Source organism: Dreissena polymorpha, chromosome 4 (assembly GCF_020536995.1).
Source record: "Dreissena polymorpha isolate Duluth1 chromosome 4, UMN_Dpol_1.0, whole genome shotgun sequence".
In the NCBI taxonomy this organism is placed as follows: Eukaryota; Metazoa; Mollusca; class Bivalvia; order Myida; family Dreissenidae; genus Dreissena; species Dreissena polymorpha.
The window spans coordinates 7,181,452-7,201,388 of NC_068358.1; the positions used below are offsets into that span (position 1 = coordinate 7,181,452).

Here is a 19,937-nt window from a genome sequence, read left to right on the forward strand (position 1 = left end):
TGTTATAATGATTTTAAAGTCTTTAGAGAACATGTATTTGCTATTAGTATTCGAAAAACGTAAATACACTTGAATTTTCTAATTTTGAACAAATTCAAACATATTAATACAAAAATTGTACAGCAATAGTAATTCAACAGAATGGACTGAACTGTGTAATATCCCCTGACATAACTTCAAGATGTTATAGCAGGTGAATCAAAGTATGTCTTTAAATCATATACAAGTTGTTCCATAACAATGTTTAAGTATTCTGCTAATATTTATAAGTGGATACCAATAATTATATCCCCTGCTGCAAAACACCATGGGCATCTGTCTGTCTGCTTGTAGATAGAAAGTTTTCAGACATATTTAATCCTTCACTTCAATATTATGCAAAATTTTAACTTTCATGTAGTGTTTCCTAGTTTATGAAGTAATTAATGTTCATTGTGTTCTCCTTTTATTTAAATAGGTAATGTTGCATTACAAATCAGAATTTTCTATAACAATATTATTCTTAACAAACTTGTTGGATGAAGTACTTCTACACACTATTACATTCGAAATTCCAACTTGTATGCATTTTACCATATGAAGTTATGCATGTAATATTTTGTATTTGTCTGCATTAAAATTGCTACTTTATGCTCCTTTTTGTACTTAGAATGTCTATAACATGATTAATACAACATCTACCAAACTAATTTGACAAGTAATGTTGGGGTGGGTGACATTCATCATTGCTGTGGCAAGCTTCAGTTTACCATATTACATTAGGGCTTTATAAACAAAACAAAAGATAGTGATGTGAATTAGTATTTTTATTTACAAATCTGTTATGATCACACATAATGCGATTATATTTTAATCACAAAAATTTTATACTTAAGAAAAAGAGCCTAAACCAAATACTGCAACACATACAACAAAAAACAGAAGTGCATGGAATATAATGACAGTTATTTTCTAATTATTTCCTATAAAAAATATAAGAGATTTATAACATATTCCACACAATCAAATAATAATGAGCAAACATGTTTGCTCACAAAGTCTTTTTTATTGCAAACTTAAATTGTCTTTAATATGAATTCACAGTAAACAATGTACAAATTGGTCAGTTAATAAGAAGTCATGGGATTGTCTACCTCAAAAGTAGCAGGTCACTCAAAATATATATGTTAACATACCCCACCCCACACACAGTATTTAACTAACATGTTATTCAGTATTTAATACAAACTACAATACATGTACATTCATTTAACATTCAGTATTTACTGCTCAGAACAATGAAAACTAAACATGATACTAACATTTATGCACCATTTACAAACGTGAGTCTATTATAATATCATTTTCTATATCATAATTTAGTCTGAGTGATGTGCAAAAGAGTAATATCAAAGTATTAAACAGAATGTGCCAGATATTCATATACATGTACATCCATAACCATGAATAAAACAGTATTTAAAGTGCACAATTAAGCAAACAGTGTTCACAGGAGTCCAGTCCATCTGTTCAAGCTACAACACCTGCACTGTTCTCACATACAAATGTTGCTCAAACTTGCGTTGTACAGGTATTGCTATTTTCTGTTTCGTATTATACACTGCCTTAAGAGTTTTTGGTGGGGACTTTGATGATCACCTGAAACATGTATATGTTTATAAATCATAACAATTGTTCACCTTGATTCCGCACTACATAATTTATCTACTACTGATTCTCTTTCAAGTGAGACATTAAACTGAGGTGATATATACCAGAGGCTTAGCACCAAGCACTAAAACACCCAGGGTCGTCTCATCTCTGGTACAGGACCTTTTCTGTATCCTGAACTATCCCCTATAGCCCATATTTTAAGGCCTATGAGACCATTTTCCCAATATTCCTATGAAAAGCATTTCAAACATTGATTACATTTCTAATTTTGATAGATGATTATAAATTAAACTCACCAATATTGTTTAACATTTCTCTTCATCAGAAGTAATTTTTTATCTTTTTTTTTATTATTTATGATTTCTGTTTGAATTTTATTCCTATAAAGACAATACATATACATACATAAAAATATATGTATTGGAGTAAGTTTTGACAACACCGCCAATTTAAAAGTAATAGTAATAATTGAAATAAGAAATGTAGCTTCTTTTTTTAAATTTAGAAATTAGGGTCAGGTGCCATATATTTGCAAGTATTATTGTATTCTTACACTCTTGACTTCTGTGTATGCCTCCATTCCATATTCACCAAGTTCACGGCCGTTTCCAGACATTTTGTAGCCACCAAACGGTGAACAAGAGTCAAACACATCGTAACAGTTCACCCTGAAATCAACACAGACCGAATAGAGAGATCATTGTAAACAAGAGGGCCAAGATGGCCGTAGTTCGCTCACCTGAGAGGAGTCAGTTCATTCAATCTTTATCAAACTTGACCTAGATATTGTCCAGACAAACATCCTGGTCAAGTTTCATCATTGTTGAACCAAAACTCTGGCATATGGAGTGATTTTGTTTTTGTAAGATTTGACCTGGTGGCCTATATTTTGAGTTGACCCCCCTTACCAAACATCAAACTTTGCTTACAAAAATAAATATTATGACCAAGATTCATAAAATCTGAAACAAAATTGTGTTTACAAGGATTTTGTATAATATAATAAAAATTTTGACAATCTTATGGCAATAATTATGGCATTAATTATGTGATATATATTAAAACCAATCTTTTCACCAAGTTTCATGATGATTGGGCAAAAAATGTGGCTTCTAGAGTGTTCACAAGCTTTTATATAAATAGAGAAAACTGCCCCCCCCCCCCCCGCCGGCCATGTTATTCAACTGACCGGAACCATTTTTAAACTCAACTCTCATATCAAAGAAACAAATTTTCTGACCAAATTTCATGAAAATTGGGCCAAAATGTGACTTCTAGAGTGTTCACATGTTTTCACTATATACATATAGAGAAAAATGCCCCGCCCACTGGCAGCCATGTTTTTTCACCGATCTGGACCTTTTTCGAACTCGTCCAAGATATGAATAAAACCAATGTTTTGACCAACTTTCATGATGATTGGGTAAAAATTGTGACTTCTAGAGTGTTTACAAGGTTTCTCTATAGCCAAATAGGGAAAACTGCCACTATATACATAATAAAGAAAAATGCCCCGCCCACTGGCGGCCATGTTTTTTCACCGATCTGGACCATTTTCCAACTCGTCCGAGATATCAATAAAACCAACGTTTTGACCAACTTTCATGATGATTGGACAAAAATTGTGACTTCTAGAGTGTTTACAAGGTTTCTCTATAGCCAAATTGGGAAAACTGCCACTATATACATATAGAGAAAATGCCCCGCCCACTGGCGGCAATGTTTTTTCACCGATCTGGACCATTTTCGAACTCGTCCAAGATATAAATTAAATCAATGTTTTGACCACCTTTCATGATGATTGGGCAAAAATTGTGACTTCTACAGTGTTTACAAGGTTTCTGTATAGCCAAATAAGGAAAACTGCCCCGCCCACTGGCGGCCATGTTTTTCAACAGACCAGAACCACTTTTGAACTCAATCAAGAAATCATTAAGACAAACATTTTGACAAAGTTACATGAAGATCAAACATAAAATGTGACTTCTTCAGTGTTTACAAGGTTGTTTTTTTTTTACCTAGTGACCTAGTTTTTTACCAGGCACAACCCAGTTTCGAACTAGGCCGAGATTTTATTGGGGCAAAGCTACTGACCAAGTTTCATGAAGATGCGACAACAAATGTGGCCTCTAGAGTGTTTACGAGCAAATGTTAACGGACGGACGGACGACGGACAAAGAACGGTCAGAAAAGCTCACCTGAGCAATCAGGTGAGCTAAAAATAAGCATAGAAACACAAAATGATCGTTGGAATTAAGCATCTAATAATTTTTATGCTCCCCCAATTTTTTGAGGGGGGGGAGCATATAGTCGCCGCTTCGTCTGTCCGTTTGTGTGTCCGTCCATCCGTGCAAAATTTTGTCCGGGCTATTTCTCAGCAATTAACGACCGCAATTCAATTAAACTTTATGGGAAGCTTCACTACCAAGGGAGATGTGCATATTATCAGCCGGTTCTGGTCGGATGATTTTTCACAGAGTTATGGCCCTTTGAAATTTTCCATTAACTGTACATATAGTGCAATTTTTGTCCGGGCTACTTGTCAGTAACTATTGACCGGAATTCAATGAAATTTTATGGGTAGGTACACTACCAAGAGGACATGTGCATATTATCAGCCGGTTCTGGTCGGATGATTTTTCACAGAGTTATTGCCCTTTGAAATTTTCTATAAAAAAATCTTGTCCCCCCAACTACTGTGCCCTCAAGACGTTTCCTTTTATCTGAATATATAGTGCAATATTGTGACAAAAAAACCTTTGGAGAGCATCACGCTTCTTCGACGGTTTCTTGTTTAGAGAGTTATGGCCCTTTGAAATATTTAAGTTGCTAAACCATCCATCGTATTATTTTGTCCAAAGTTATGCCCCTCAAGACCGTCTCCGACGGTTTCTTGTTGTGTCTGGAGCAAAAGGACTTCCCAGCACTCCAATGTCATTAACTTAACAAGAGCTCTCAGAGGGATGTGCATTGGGCTTTTCTTGAACTGAGGTGTTTTTTTTATAGAAAAGTCAACCAAAAGCAAAGTTTGAATGATAGTTACAATTTTCAGTTAATTAGTTGTTTTACAGAAAGCAATTGTGGTGTGGTCTTGAGCTGAGATGGAACCATAATAAAAGTTGAACACCCACCTATCCGGTGACCACCAACTAAACCCACTTGCTAGATAGTTTTATTTGAATCCAGGTCACCCAGGTGAGTAAATTATTTACTGCACAACCAAATGCCAGCAAACCACCCTGCAACCTCAATTTTCCTTCCACACACCTCATACTGTTAAATGCCATGATAACATACCAGACGGTGCCAGCCCGGAGACTGTTGGCGACGTTGATGGCCCTGCTGACATCATTGGTAACCACACCTGCAGCTAGCCCGTACTTGTTGAGGTTTGACCTCTCTATCACCTCCTCCGCTGTCTTGAACTTGATGATCTGCATCACCGGGCCAAAAATCTGCCAAAAAATGTTGCACAAGCATATGTAAAGAGTTGCGCTCTGGGAAAACGGGGCTTAATGCATGTGTTTAATGTTTCATACCAGGTTTGCATGTCCAGTACGCATCGGCTAATCAGGGACGACACATTCTGTTTGTATGATTTTTTCCATTTCTAAGAAATCTTAAAAGGAAAAATCAAGTCTAAACAGAAAGTGGCAGATTAGCTTGTGTGGACTGCATAAGTTAATCTGGGATGACACTTTTCTCACATGCATTAAGCCCTGTTTTGCCAGAGCCTGGCTCATATACATTTTGATATGTAAAGAATACTAACTGTTGAACTCTCTTGGATTTGTGTTCCAAAGGTTTTTAATTCATTCACAATGTATGCTTAATTAGTTATTAGGAAAATCTTCATTCATATGCTTTTTTTAAATAATATAGACAAACAAGGTAAAATAACCTATGACATGTTAGAGAAATGTATTCCAGTTTCAAACTTCATCATGATACCAGGTTAAAGCTTTAAGCTGTATATGATCACACAATTAACATTCATAGGAATGCATGATGACATTTTTCTATGACGGATACAAAGTAAAGACAAAGTGCCATTTGCACAAAGCTCCTTGAAAACTTAAGGAAATTTCTTAATAAATTATTAATTCTTTAAACCATTGGCTATTTAAATTGAAGACACATATGTTTGCAATTCCAGTAAAGAATCAGAACATGTTTCTCATCAGATATTTGACAAAACATAGTGTTTTATAAGAAATCTGATTTTTCTTTCATTAAACATTCCTTTTCCCTGTCAGAAGAAAATGGAAAATGGTTATATGCAACTGGCAGGCTGTTCAGGTTGTATGCTGTTTGCTGCTATTCAATATCTTAGAGTTTGAAATGAAGCATTTAAAAGTTGAATCAAGTAACAAAGGTTTTCAATTTATTTTGATTATCTTAGGGACTCAAAATGCGTATCTGAGTGGTAAAGGGTAATGATTTCCTTATGAGCTATATGAATACCAGCCCATCTCACCTCCTTATGAGCTATATGAATACCAGCCCATCTCACCTCCTTATGAGCTATATGAATACCAGCCCATCTCACCTCCTTATGAGCTATATGAATACCAGCCCATCTCACCTCCTCTTTAGCGATGGTCATGTCATCCTTCACATCACTAAACACCGTGGGCTCCACAAAGTAGCCCTTCTTGCCCACACGGTTGCCCCCGGCGACCAGCTTGGCCCCCTGGTCCTTGCCTGTCTTTATCAGAGCCAAGATCTTCTTCATTTGGTCCTCATCCACCTGGCAAAAATGTAAGAGTTGCAGTTAGAGTGCTCACCCATAAAACGTTAAGTTTTATAAAAATATTTAAGCTAATTCAAGAAAAAAAAGTTCTACAAGATAAAATATATTAGTGGTAACTCATGATGCCTACATGATATTAATACAGGCCAAGAGAGTGGGGAGAGTTATGTGAGCTAGGGGTGCGTGAACGATTCATTCCTTCACAAGAGATTTCAATACAAAATGTCATCAAATTATAAGTAGAAACCATTTCTACCATTAGTAACTATGACCTTGACCTGACGCGCCCTAAATGCCGCCCAAGCAAAGTCTATGTGCAAGCTTCCTATAAACAAAGGTCTATCATGATTGGTAAATTCAAACTAAAGTTTTTAATTGCAAACAACCTGTTTGATGCTACCTGCCCTTTTGCCTGCCAAAATGCACACCATACACCAATTTAATACCGAGACTTATCAAATCTGTTGGAAACCTGAGCAACTAAGGATAATGCAAAAGGTATCTATATCCAAAAATGTTAATTTGTTGAACCATCTTCATATAAGAAGCACTGAAGAAGGTGACAAAACATAACTCATAAACCACTGAAAATGTAATCAATAGCCCATAAACTTGAAATAATAGCATTTCTTGTTTTATAACTAGTAATTAATTAATATAATCAAACAATGCAATATTCCACGAATTAGAGGAAATAATAAAACCATGAAAATAGGTCACACAACAATGAAGTTTAACACCTATATATTGTAATCAATATCAAACTCAACAGACAAAATAAGGCTCCCATGAACAGGGCTTATGCCTTTGATGGACAAAACCAAAGCTAACTGCTGGCATGGATGACGAATGCAATATGTTCTCCATAGAATATAAGTCATCAGCTCTTCTAAGAAAGGAACTTTAAATTGAACAAGAGATGTGTTTGTCAGAAACACAATGCCCCCTATTGCGCCGCTTTGAAATAAAATGTCAATATATCATTTGGCAGGTTTAGAAATTATCTCCCTTTTAAAGCTTATTACTTGGATTGTATTTTTTTTACTTTGCCCTTGAAGGATGACCTTGACCTTTCACCACTCAAAATGTGCAGCTTCATGAGATACACAAGCATGACAAATATCAAGTTGCTATCTTCAATATTGCAAAAGTTATTGCAAAACTTTAATGCAAGGTTAAAGTTTTGGGACAAAATGACAGACAGACAGACAGGCCAAAAACAATATACCCCCGATCATTCGATCCGGTGGCATAAAAAGTGACGAGCAATACATGCTACTTTTTATTATGCCCTGCTTAAAATGTGAACAATGTTTGCAGTGTTAATTGTTTATACATGTAGTTTCAACAGTCATTTTTTATTTGTGAAAAATCCGCAAGTGTCTTGTCCTATTTACCTGTGGCCCTTGCTCCACTTTGGGGTCAAACCCGCTACCCACACTCCTCTTGAGAGCCCGTTCACGGCTGCGCTCCACAAACTCATCGTAGATTTTCTCCTGCACATAGCAGCGTGATGCGGCCGTACAGCACTGGCCCATGTTGAAGAACAGGCCAAAGTGGGCCTGCTCTACTGCCAATGCAACTGTATGGAGTAAAAAAAAGTATCATCACTATTAACAGTTTGGGTATTTAATCAGAGAAATTGGTAAATATTTATACTTTTTTTGTACTTTTCCTGTTTTGAGTGTTTTTCGCTTTCATTGTCTGACTTTTATAACCTAATCAAATATATCAGAGTTGTCTTAAAGAAAGACAATAAGAGTAATATCATTTAAGCTTCATCCATTTTCTAATACTCTGTATTTACAACGTGTTGTCTAATAGAGCATAGCTTATATACACTTGAAAAGACCAAGCCTCAATTTAAGCCTAACAATACTTCCCTGATGTTTCATGTGTGAAGAAAAAACTTTTGAATTGCTTATAAAACTTGATGAAACCAATGCCACTGTCACTAAGGCTGCCAAATGTTAACCAACATGTAAACTATTGCCACCCCCATGAATGCTGCCAAATGTAAACCAACATGTCAGCTATTGCCACTGCAAATAATGTTGCCAAATGTCAACTAATGCCATTACCACAAATGCTGCCAAATGTTAACCAAAATTTTATCTTTTGCCACTGCTAAGAATATATCCCAATGTTAACCAACAGGTCGTCGTGGCATAGTGGATATGGTGTCCACCTAGCGACCGGGAGGTCACCGATTCGATCCCAACTGTGGTAGCGTTCTTTAAATCTCCCCCAGAGACATTGGTTCTAGTCCCAGGAAAGGGACTCAAAAGCGTTTCGATATAAGCCTTAGGCTTTCTATGTAATTGAGCTAAAACCAATAGGTTTAAAACTAACCAACTATTGCCACTTCTAAGAATGAATCCCAATCTTAACCAACATGTCACCTTTTGCCACTGCCAGAAATACTGCCAAATGTTAACCAACTTTAAAGGAAACAGCCCTGTCTAACTCACTGTCGCAGTCATCAAAGATGATGTTGGGACTCTTTCCTCCCAGCTCAAGGGTCACACGCTTCAAGTTTGAGGCTGCGGCATCAGCTGCAACTAGCTGGCCAATCTGCGGACATGAACATTGAAACATTATGTGCACGATTATATCTGGATATTAAGTGTTCACAGTTTATTTCTTTTTAACAAATAAGCTACTACTGTATGTTTAAAGAATGAAAATTAAGTTCAAGAAACCGGGTTACCTTTATAAATGTGCTTATACAGAATACAGATCAAAATATCCTGTGCAAATTAACAGACATTCATGGCTTAAACATGAACTAAATTCTTGATACATTACTCACACTGTACCTCAGATTTAAAACAGTACCTAAAACTATAACCTTACTATGTGTTTGTCATATTCCCCAGATATTTCGGGTCAACATTTGTAAAACACTCAATGTACAAACAATCTTATATGATATTAGTAACCTTGCAAATCTGCAAACCAGAGCCCCATCATGCCAAAATGAGTCTTATGCCATATGCGGCCTGCACAGCTCTTGACCAGCCTTCACATTTGAGGAGCATGCTCGGGAGCTACCTTGACTGATAATGAGACCAAAACATATTGCAAGACTTTATAGCAGACATGGTAGCTACTGACCATAATTCGCGAATGTGAAGGCTGGTCTTAAGCTAAGCTGGCCTCATTTTGCATAAGGCCCATTTTTGCATGACCTGGCTCAATTCAAGAGTCACAAAGCGAACCTCTGTGGAGCCAGTGAAGCCGACTTTATCAACGTCCATGTGCCTGGAAATGGCTGCACCAGCAGTCGGCCCGTATCCTGTGATAACGTTCAGCACGCCCTCCGGATACCCCGCCTCCTTGAAGAGTGAGGCAATGTGGAGGCCGGACAGGGGCGTCTGCTCCGCCAGCTTCATGACGACCACGTTGCCTAGCGACAGGGCAGGTGCCAGCTTCCATGCTTGCATCAGCAAGGGGAAATTCCACTAAAATAACAAGAGGTAGTGGCATGTACTCAGAAAGTCATTTAAAGCTAATTGTAAAAATGGAAAACTATAATTCCACAATATATTTTTATTTTTATACTTTATATTTATATGGTTGTTATTTACAATATATTTATATATTACATTATATAGTTTTAGTATATAACCTTTGGTTTGTGAATACCGGTATTGCAAAAAGTTGTTAATCCTAAATAACTGTTAGCAAATACCAGCTTCATTGATTCACTTCTTTTTATCAGATTTCTTGGTGATGTCAAAAATCTGGCATTTACCTATAGAAGAATGGTTTCTGTTTTGTGTTTAAAAAGCATTTATCTAAATAAAATTGTAAACACTAACTGGGATAATCTGCCCACAAACTCCGACTGGTTCATGTCTTGTGTAACAAAAATAGTCTCCCCCTGAAACAGAACACAAGTGGCACACAAGATCTAGGTTTTTTCACTCAAAGATAGGTTATTTTTGTAGTAGGATGATACCCACAACTAATGATTTCGTTGAATCAGGCCGGCTAGCTTAGTCTGTAGAGAATAGACTCATAGATGTACTGCAAAGTCCAAATACTTGTGTGGTAATTGGTCATAAAATCATTTCCATGACTATTCTTTTTGTTTCTCCCTCCTAACCCCAAGCTAATAACCAGGGTTTTCAACTTTGTGGAGAGGAATGGAACGAGTTAATTGTGGATATACTACCAATGATTAATCTCTAATTAATTAAGTAGTATTTTTCCAATTTCAGATCCAATGGAACATTTCAATATATGTGGCTGATAATTTTTGCAATAAGTTTCACATTGTTACATGTACTAAGAATGCACTTTTTTGGATGCTTAAGTTTTAACAAAATACCAGTACATTGGACAATATATAATGTTTACTGTTATGTCACTTTAATTATTAAGTTCATTTTGCAAGATTTTCATTTAGCTTTATTGTGCTTGATTACTTAAGCTTAAGAAAAACACTGGTAACTCTTACAGATGGGAATGGTTTTTCCATGATTCTTGTCTGCCCAGCCAGCGTAGTACCTGTAGCACCTCAAGGTTAGCTCAAGGTCAACATTGTACGCAATATTGAAGGGTTTCCCATTGTCCAAGGTCTCTAGCTCCTACAATAATTACAATTTATCTGGTTAACTGAAAGAAAGAAACTCCTCAAATGATAGTAAAAATCTCCTCAAATGATAGTAAGAATCTCCTCAAATGATAGTAAGAATCTCCTCAAACGATATTAAGAATCTCCTCAAACAATAGTAAGAAATTCCTCAAGTGAAAGTAAGAAACTCCTCAAATGATAGTAAGAATCTCCTCAAATGATTGTAAGAATCTCCTTAATGATAGTAAGAATCTTCTCCAATGACAGTCAGAATCTCCCCAAATTATAATGCAGATCCCAGACACAAACAGTTTATGTTTCTAACAAGAACTGTAACTTTGTCACTACATAAAAGTATAACTGTGTAAATGTTTTTGAGAAATACAGCGCATACATTTTATTAAACTATTAGTTTGCTGCATAACAGGTGTTCAATATTTAAATTTTGTTGTTTGTTACATATGTCATCTGCTGCAGTTTGTAGATATTTTTTCGCTGTAAAAATAACTATCGTGTTTTCTATATATCACCCTCTTTATTTTTTCATATTTTTACATTTTCAGAATTAACATATTGCTTTGGTGAAGACAAAAAGAGATAGAGAGGAAACAATAGGAGCTCAGCTTACTTGATGATCAAAGTAGTCAGAAAATTGTATGTTTCTCTGGTGCAGAAAACTTTTAAGTTCGCACAATATGTGTCAATATCTGCTGAATACCGCTTAAGGCAGTGCTTGGGGCAAACGCTTGGTAGAAGTTATTAGCTTTTTTCAAATCCTAAACGCAGATTTCGAACCTAAATGCGGACCCTAAGTTCAAGGTCAAGGTCACAGGGGTCAAAATTTGTGTGCATATGGAAAGGCCTTGTCCATATACACATGCATGCCAAATATGAAATTGCTATCTGAAGCGACATAGAAGTTATAATTTTTTCGAAATGTAAACGCAAAGTGTGATGGACAGACGGACGGACAGACGAACGGACAGTCGGATCACTAAATGCCCTCCTTTGGGGGCATAAAAAAGTCTTAGAATATCAAAATAAATCAGAAAGCCACATAAACTAGAGAGCGGACAACATGCTTAATCCTTGAAATGCACTAAGTGACCCCTTGACCTAGTTTTTGACCCGGCATGACCCATATTCGAACTTGACCTAGATATTGTCTTGATACAACTTCTTACCAAGTTTAGTAAAGATCAGATGAAAACTACTTCAATTAGAGAGCGGACACCATGCTAAATCCTTGAAATGCACTAAGTGACCCAGTGACCTAGTTTTTGACCCGGCATGACCCATATTCGAACTTGACCTAGATATTGTCTTGATACAACTTCTGACCTAGTTTAGTAAAGATCAGATGAAAACTACTTCAATTAGAGAGCGGATAGCATGCTAAATCCTTGAAATGCACTAAGTGACCCCGTGACCTAGTTTTTGACCCGGCATGACCCATATTCGAACTTGACCTAGATATTGTCTGGATACAACTTCTGACCAAGTTTGGTAAAGATCGGATGAAAACTATTTGAATTAGAGAATTTAGTTTAGAAAGTTTAAAATAAAATAGTTGATGCGCATAATACATTGAAACAACATTATATTGACTGCTAACTTGCGAAAAATTCATTACGTAATTGTATGTAATCATAATAGTCTCCAATTTTCATTCCAGAATACTGCACCCTATTACCATACTGACACTTAGGGCTGTTCTGAGAACAACTAAAAACGTGAAATGCCTCCCTTGCAAAGTTGTGATTCAGCACTCAACTCGTTTGAAATAAAATGCACTATGATTTTTTAAACCAAAAGTACAGAGTGAGTTGTCTCCCATGTGCTATGAAGTATTTATTCAGCATTTAAATTTAATGCACAGGCTTTCCTTAAGGAAAAATGACATGATGTATATTAAGTTTCATTTTCCCATGTACAACGGATTTACACAAAATACATGAGGACTATTGTGGCTAGAAAATTACTAAATTGTCAGAAAAAATATAGTGCTATGCAACCCACGCTTCTGATCATAATAAGGCTTCCCCTGTTGAATACAAAATTATGCTCTCCAATGACCAGTATTATTTGATTGCGCAAATAAAATTTGTGCTACTATAAATATTTAATTTACATGTATTCTTTGAAAAAGTCCATTAAAATTGATTTTTCAAAATAGCATTTTCTTATGTTCAATCAAATGCTCAATGGCAAACCCCCTATAAGTAAACATGTAAACGCCGAAAAATGTTTTCAGCTTGTGATCTCACAAGTGGGGACGATAAGAACTAAGTCAGGCATATCTGGCCATTTTAGCAAAACACCTTTAAATGGAGTATGAACATAAACGTTCCTTTATCTGCTTCAACTGATCTACGAATAAAAATAAGTAAGGTTAAATTAATGTTATGGTCCAATAACATAGAAATCATAGTAACAAGCTTGTAATTTTGGTTAAAACGTTTACACCTCTGCATTGAATACTGAAATCTGGTAATTACCAGTTTGTTTGAAAAATAGAAATATAATATTTAAGCAAAATATGCAAGTCATTCAGATTTATCATTTAGAACATTAAACTTGAAATATACAATACAAAACATTAATATCCTGTCTCTTGATTTCAGTCATATACCAACATATGTGTTTTGTCCCAATTCATGTAGGAAAATAAATGTACATGTATGCTGCATTCATTTACCGGTACAATTATGTCATATCAGGACATAACTGGCATAGACTAAGTAATTTAAGTATCATTGCATACATTTATGATCAACCCTTTTGTCATGAAATTCTAACCCAGTCACATGCATCAGTGAATAAGTCAACAGTCTGTTTTACTCTGTGAACAAACAATGCAAACTTAACATTCATTACAATTATGTCTTGTAGCTAATTAGTTAGTACTGTTTAATAATTATTTAAAATTGATAAAGCCAAAGTAGGTGATATATCAAAACACGTTTGAGTGTGTTTCAAAGGTACAAACATTATGTTGTGACCTAAAGAGAACATCTTTTAAACACTACCCATGTAGAGATATAACTTACAACCTTTTAATGGCAATGTATGGCATCATAAGCATATATAATCACTTACCACTGCAAGTTGCAATTTACATGAAATTGTATAGAACGATATCAAGCAGTTTACTTTAACATGTACAATAACATTTGCAACAACCTTGTCATAATGATAATACAGTGATAAACCTGATGCCTGGTAATAAAGTAAATCATTACATTTTTGATCATTTCTTCTTGAATTTTAAAGGGACTTGCTCACCAATTTGTTTGCATATGTTTGATGTTGTAATTAAATGCCTCACCATAATAGGCTTAACTCCATTAAAGGGGCCTTTTCACAGATTTTGGCATATTTTGAAGTTTGTCATTAAATGCTTTATATTGATAAATGTAAACATTGGATCTTAAAACTCCAGTAAAAAGTCAAGAATAAAATTAAAACATGGAAAAAAAGAAGCCGGTACCAGGGCTCGAACCAGTGACCCCCGGAGTCCTGGAGTAAGTCTTAAGTAAAAACGCATTAGCCCTCTCGGCTATTCCGCCTAGTATACAGATAATAAGTATTTTATACCTTATATAAGCAATCTTCGTGGTTTCGATAATTTAAACGACAACAACAGAACTCTCCAAATTATTCAATCGTTTCGCGTTGCAACGCTTTATAATTTTTAGGTTTTCAAATTGTCAAAAGATACATATAATAGCTATATTGGACTATGGTAAATGTTCAGTTATACTGTTTCCTCACAAATATCATTACTAAAACGAAAATTTGCGAATCTGAAACAACTTTTTTCAATTTTGTCAATTTACCAAAGCGTGAAAAGATCCCTTTAAGAAGCAATAACATTATGTGGTATATGTTAACTAGATTAACATCATGAAAAAAAAATTAACATTAAACAAATGAAAAATAAATATTATTGGCCAAATTGGAATTAGAACCAGGGTTTTCAGGATAAAAATATTATTTTCTTCACCACTTGACCTGGACGTTATATGTCATCATGAATATACAATGTATTACATTATGTTAGGAAGCTATGAGTTGACACAAACTTAAACAAAAACACTTTAAAACATGAAACAACAATTATTTGCTATGGCCGATTTAAAAATCTGTTTTTAAATCCATTAAAAAAAACTTACTCACAAATCATTAACTTAACCTTTTTTTATTTAAGGCAGAAACTTCAACCTCAATAGTGTAATAAATATTGGACAACCTATCTGATAAAGTTCAATAAATTGAACATCTTCCCTGATGGAGATCACTGAAACTTTCAAGGGCTATAATATGATGTTAGTTGGAAATCTGAATGAGCCAGAAAAAATAATTTGAAATTTATGAAATGGAACAAATTAATAGTTGGTTTAAATTAATGAGAAATTCTAAATGAGTTCTTCCTGGTTATTTTCATATATATATGTGAACATAAATATACTGCCCAATAACCCAAGGAGAGATCTACATCCGGAAGTTCTAATATTGCAAAATCTGGGACGACACTTTCTGTCTGAAGTGAATTTTCATTTTGAAGTCACTTCCTTTAAAAAAAAAAATTCAATAGAAGCGGAAAGTGTTATCCAAGATATAGCCTTGAAAATATCATTTTCTTTGTTTGCAGTTTTACATTGTGTAATAGTCAGACCGTTGTTGATATACTACTTGAAGATGACTTTGCTTTTTAAGATTTTTAATGGCTTTTGCATGTGTATTAAGTGTTAGCCTTTGATGAACCTGTGCAGACTGCTCAGGCGAATTTGGGATGACACTTTACACACATGCACACACGCATTAAATCAGTTATAACACAATGACGCTCATTTAAAGCATGGGTTTGTCTTAAAAGTAACAAAATATTGAATGCCTTCACATTTAACATAACAGCTAACTCTCTAATAAAAAGGAATAATTTTATCTTCACATTTGTTACATTTGACAAGTTAAATGAGCATGTACAATACATGTATATCTATAATTGCGGATATCACTTATCTCAAGAAGTTTAAGGACATATACGATTGGTACAATTTCCTGTAAATCTAACAATCATTAAATGATTTAAAGGGTCATTCTCTGGGCAACTGTGATTAAAGTTGTATAGTCTAAGTCGTCTCTGTCAACAGCTATGTGGACCAAAATATGATAATTGAACAATTAAGCAAACTGCTGATACATGTACATGGGAAAACAGTCACAATTCTTGTCTAGTTTCTTAACTCAAGAGATAGAAGATAGTTAGTAAATTAGAAATATTTTATTTTTTTTTGTTGTTTAAAATCCGGTATTTCTGTCTTACTCATGAACATTATACAAATTTTGAACACATAATTCTTTTTTATTTAACAATGCTCCGGTTGTTCAAGAAAACAACTACTAAAATTTAATACCTTAATCATTTTTTATCAGATTGTACTCAGTTATTCATTCTAAATAACACATTCTTAAGAGAATTTTAAAGTAAATTAAAAACCAAATATAATCTGTAAAGAAATTATGTATGTCTGACTTTTTATAGTATGTGTTATTTGAAGTTCACCCCTAGCTAGATTCAGCCAGCGTCAGGCATCAATGATAAATCAATACATAAAAATAAAATCAACAAGGGACAAAATTGTCACAAAACCAGGTTTTCATTGTGAAAAAAAAATCTGATAAAGGGAGAAAACTCAAACTGAACTTTTGAAATGAACAAACAAAATTAACCCCCTTTGTAAGTCTGTTTTAAAAAAAAATCTATTTTTAGTCGTGGCGGCCTTGACATTGGAGATATTGACGTGATTCTTTCGTGCGACACACCGTCCCATGATGGTGAACAAATGTGCCAAATTATTTTAAAATCTCAAAATGAATGACATAGTTATGACCAGGACAAGCTCATTTATGGCCATTTTTGACCTTTGAACTCAAAGTGTGACCTTGACCTTGGAGATATCGACATAATTATTTCGCGCGACACACCGTCCAATGATGGTGAAAAAATGTGCCAAATGATTTTAAAATCTGACAATGAACGACATAGTTATGGCCCGGACAAGCTTGTTCCGCCCGCCCGCCAGCCCGCCAGCCAGCCAGCCAGCCAGCCCGCCCGCCCGCATTCGCCAATCTAATAACCAGTTTTTTCCTTCGGAAAACCTGGTTAAAAACACACATTCAAATATCAAAACCTGCAAAATAACAATTTAAAATGAACGTTATACAAAATTGAAGATAATGTGAAAATAAAAAGTGATCCTTAGCAAATTTTGAGTAGTTTACTATACATGTATCCACAATACAGTCATGGGTCATGCATTTTTTACATTGCTGGGTGCTAAACAAACAGTATCCCTTTCTTTCTCAGAAGCAAAATGAAAATGGCGATATAAGCAACCAGCATAAAACCAGGAAAGCTTGTGGGTAACTCGCAGGCAGTTCAGGTTTTATGCTTTTTGCTGCTTATCTGTATATTAGCGTTGGAAACTTAGGCCTTAAACTTCAATTAAGAAAGAAAGGTCTTTGAAATTAATTAGCTTTTTTAGGGACTACACATGCCTAAAAATGGGTATATTAACAGGAATGGATTAACAGCAATGTGGTAGAGAACCACTTACCGCGAGGTACTTCCTGTCCCTCTGGATGAGGTCAGCGACCTTGTTCATGAGGTAGCCCCTCTCCCCTGCATCCATACGTCGCCATGGCGAACCCAGCTTGAACGCATTTCGTGCAGCCTTCACCGCAAGGTCAACATCAGCCTTGAATCATAGAATGAATATGAAAATGTAATTTCAAGGTGGGCTTTCTATAACAGGGGATTATTATATCCCCCTTAATGAATTCATAACAGGGTAAACTTGAACCACCATGGATGTCTGTCAGTCAAAACTGACAAGGACTTCACTGACATTTAGTAATAATAAATATAAAGTTGACGCTTTTCAAAATCTTTTTGCAATTTTGACTATATTTAAACCAATTGACCCCAGTAGCTTTGCCTTTTTTTCCCAAATGAACAATTTTAATAAGCCATGTAGATATGTATAAATGAGGACCACAAGATTTGATGAAATTTGATGAAATCACAATCATCAACAAGAGCTGTCCCAAGACATGATTCTCGAAAATTCTTCTGCTGTAACAGCATAATGTATGTTTTCTATCAATCAACTTATATTTTTTTATCAGTCACCTTACAATTATAAGGATTTCAATACGTTTTTGAAGTTGAATATATGTAGTAGTTATGTAGTTTATGTTAACTAAATGTACATTTATAAATTAAAACAAAACAAGAGCTGTCTCCATTGGAAGACATATGCCCCCAAAAAACGCTTTTTCGAAACCTAAACGCAGATTTCGAAACCTAAACACGGACCCTAAGTTCAAGATCAAGGTCAAAGGGGTCAAAAGTTGTGTGTGTATGGAAAGGCCTTGTCTATATACACATGCATACCAAACATGAAGGTTACATCTGAAGAGACATAGAAGTTATGAGCATTTTTCGAGCGGAAACAAAATTGTTTGATGATTCAAGGGCCGTAACTCAGAAGTGCCTGGGTAAATTTGGCTGATTATCGAACTTAACCTAGATTTTATTGCCTTACACATTTTTATGAAGTTTGGTGAAGATCCAATGACAATTGCTTGAGTTATTGAGCTGAAACAAGAAAAAACTAAATTTTTCCATGATCTAAGGGCCGCAACTCAGGAGTATTTTGGTCAATTTGGCTGATTATCAAACCTAGATCTTATTACCTTACACATTTTCATGAAGTGTGGCGAAGATCCTAGGACATTTGCTCGAATTATTGAGCAGAAATGAGAAAAAACGCAATTTTTCGATGATTCAAGGGCTGTAACTCAGTGTCTGGATCAATTTGCCGATTATCGAACTTGATCTAGATGTTATTGCCTTACGCATTTTCATGAAGTTTGGTGAAGACCTGATAACAATTGCCTGAGCGGAAACTAATCCGGACGGACAGACAGACGGACTAACTAATTTTGCAGTAGTTGTAGTAGTTCTGGGGGCATAAAAATGTGCCCATGCTGAAAAATTAGAATTTCACATTTTTACCAAGAAATTAAGCTGAGTTAATAAACTTTAAAACCAAGGACTGCATTTAAGCTATGTAAAAATAAACTTACAGCACAAAACTTCCCTCAAGACATAAGTTTTTAGCATAAACCAATGTTTTATTTTTAGTAACAGTGACTTTGACCAAATTGGCCCCAAGTACAGTCCCATCCTAAGCTACCAACAAACAAAATAACAGACAATTACATCCATCAAAACCACAGATATTGACCTGAAAATCTTTTTTTATTTTAGTAAAAATGACCTTGAACACATAAACATCAAATACAATCCCTCACTATATTAGCATGTGATATCACTAGATCACCTACCTACCCTCCACATTTCAGCACAATATCTCCATCCTGATAACTGATTATACTGAATGTATACTTATAATAATTATATTTCTAGCAACAGAGACCCTGATCAAAACCAGCTGGCACCAAATGCAACTCCATGATAGGTGTAAATATCAGCTAAATAGAGGAGCTACATTTCCCAGAAGGACAAAAAGCGGCAAATACATCTTAATTGCATGTCAGAGTAGTAGGCCTTGGTTTTAACCTCGTACGATAATCCTCAAAAAATGTGTGAAGATGCAATCAAATATCTTTAGTTATAACATTGATATATGTACTTCTTGCACACAAACCTTAATTCACATTTCATATTCCATGATAAAAATCAACTGGTTTTTACATAGAACAAACGGGTGCATAATTCTGTTAAAAAACTTGTTAAAATTATAGGTCTTAGAAAGTGAATGTTTATAAATACCCTGAGCACATATATTAAGTTTTATTTCAATATCTGTTGCAGATTTACAGATATGGATTATTTCCAGGCCAACAATTTCCACA

At 35.1% G+C, this 19,937-nt stretch overlaps 1 protein-coding gene across 1 annotated transcript in view; it reads right to left on the reverse strand.

Annotated features, from left to right (window-relative positions):
* Positions 1 to 791: 791 nt before the first annotated feature.
* Positions 792 to 19,937, reverse strand: part of LOC127877051 (aldehyde dehydrogenase, mitochondrial-like) — a 23,656-nt gene continuing 4,510 nt past the window's right edge. Inside the window, exons 3-12 of the mRNA XM_052422654.1 lie at positions 17,612 to 17,752; positions 10,872 to 11,001; positions 10,231 to 10,292; positions 9,628 to 9,870; positions 8,878 to 8,980; positions 7,804 to 7,988; positions 6,239 to 6,403; positions 4,951 to 5,108; positions 2,207 to 2,321; positions 792 to 1,638 (exon numbers count right to left, since the gene is read on the reverse strand). Coding sequence (XP_052278614.1) covers positions 1,606 to 1,638; positions 2,207 to 2,321; positions 4,951 to 5,108; positions 6,239 to 6,403; positions 7,804 to 7,988; positions 8,878 to 8,980; positions 9,628 to 9,870; positions 10,231 to 10,292; positions 10,872 to 11,001; positions 17,612 to 17,752 — 1,335 coding nt within the window. The 3' untranslated portion in view covers positions 792 to 1,605. The remainder of the gene's footprint in view (positions 1,639 to 2,206; positions 2,322 to 4,950; positions 5,109 to 6,238; positions 6,404 to 7,803; positions 7,989 to 8,877; positions 8,981 to 9,627; positions 9,871 to 10,230; positions 10,293 to 10,871; positions 11,002 to 17,611; positions 17,753 to 19,937) is intronic.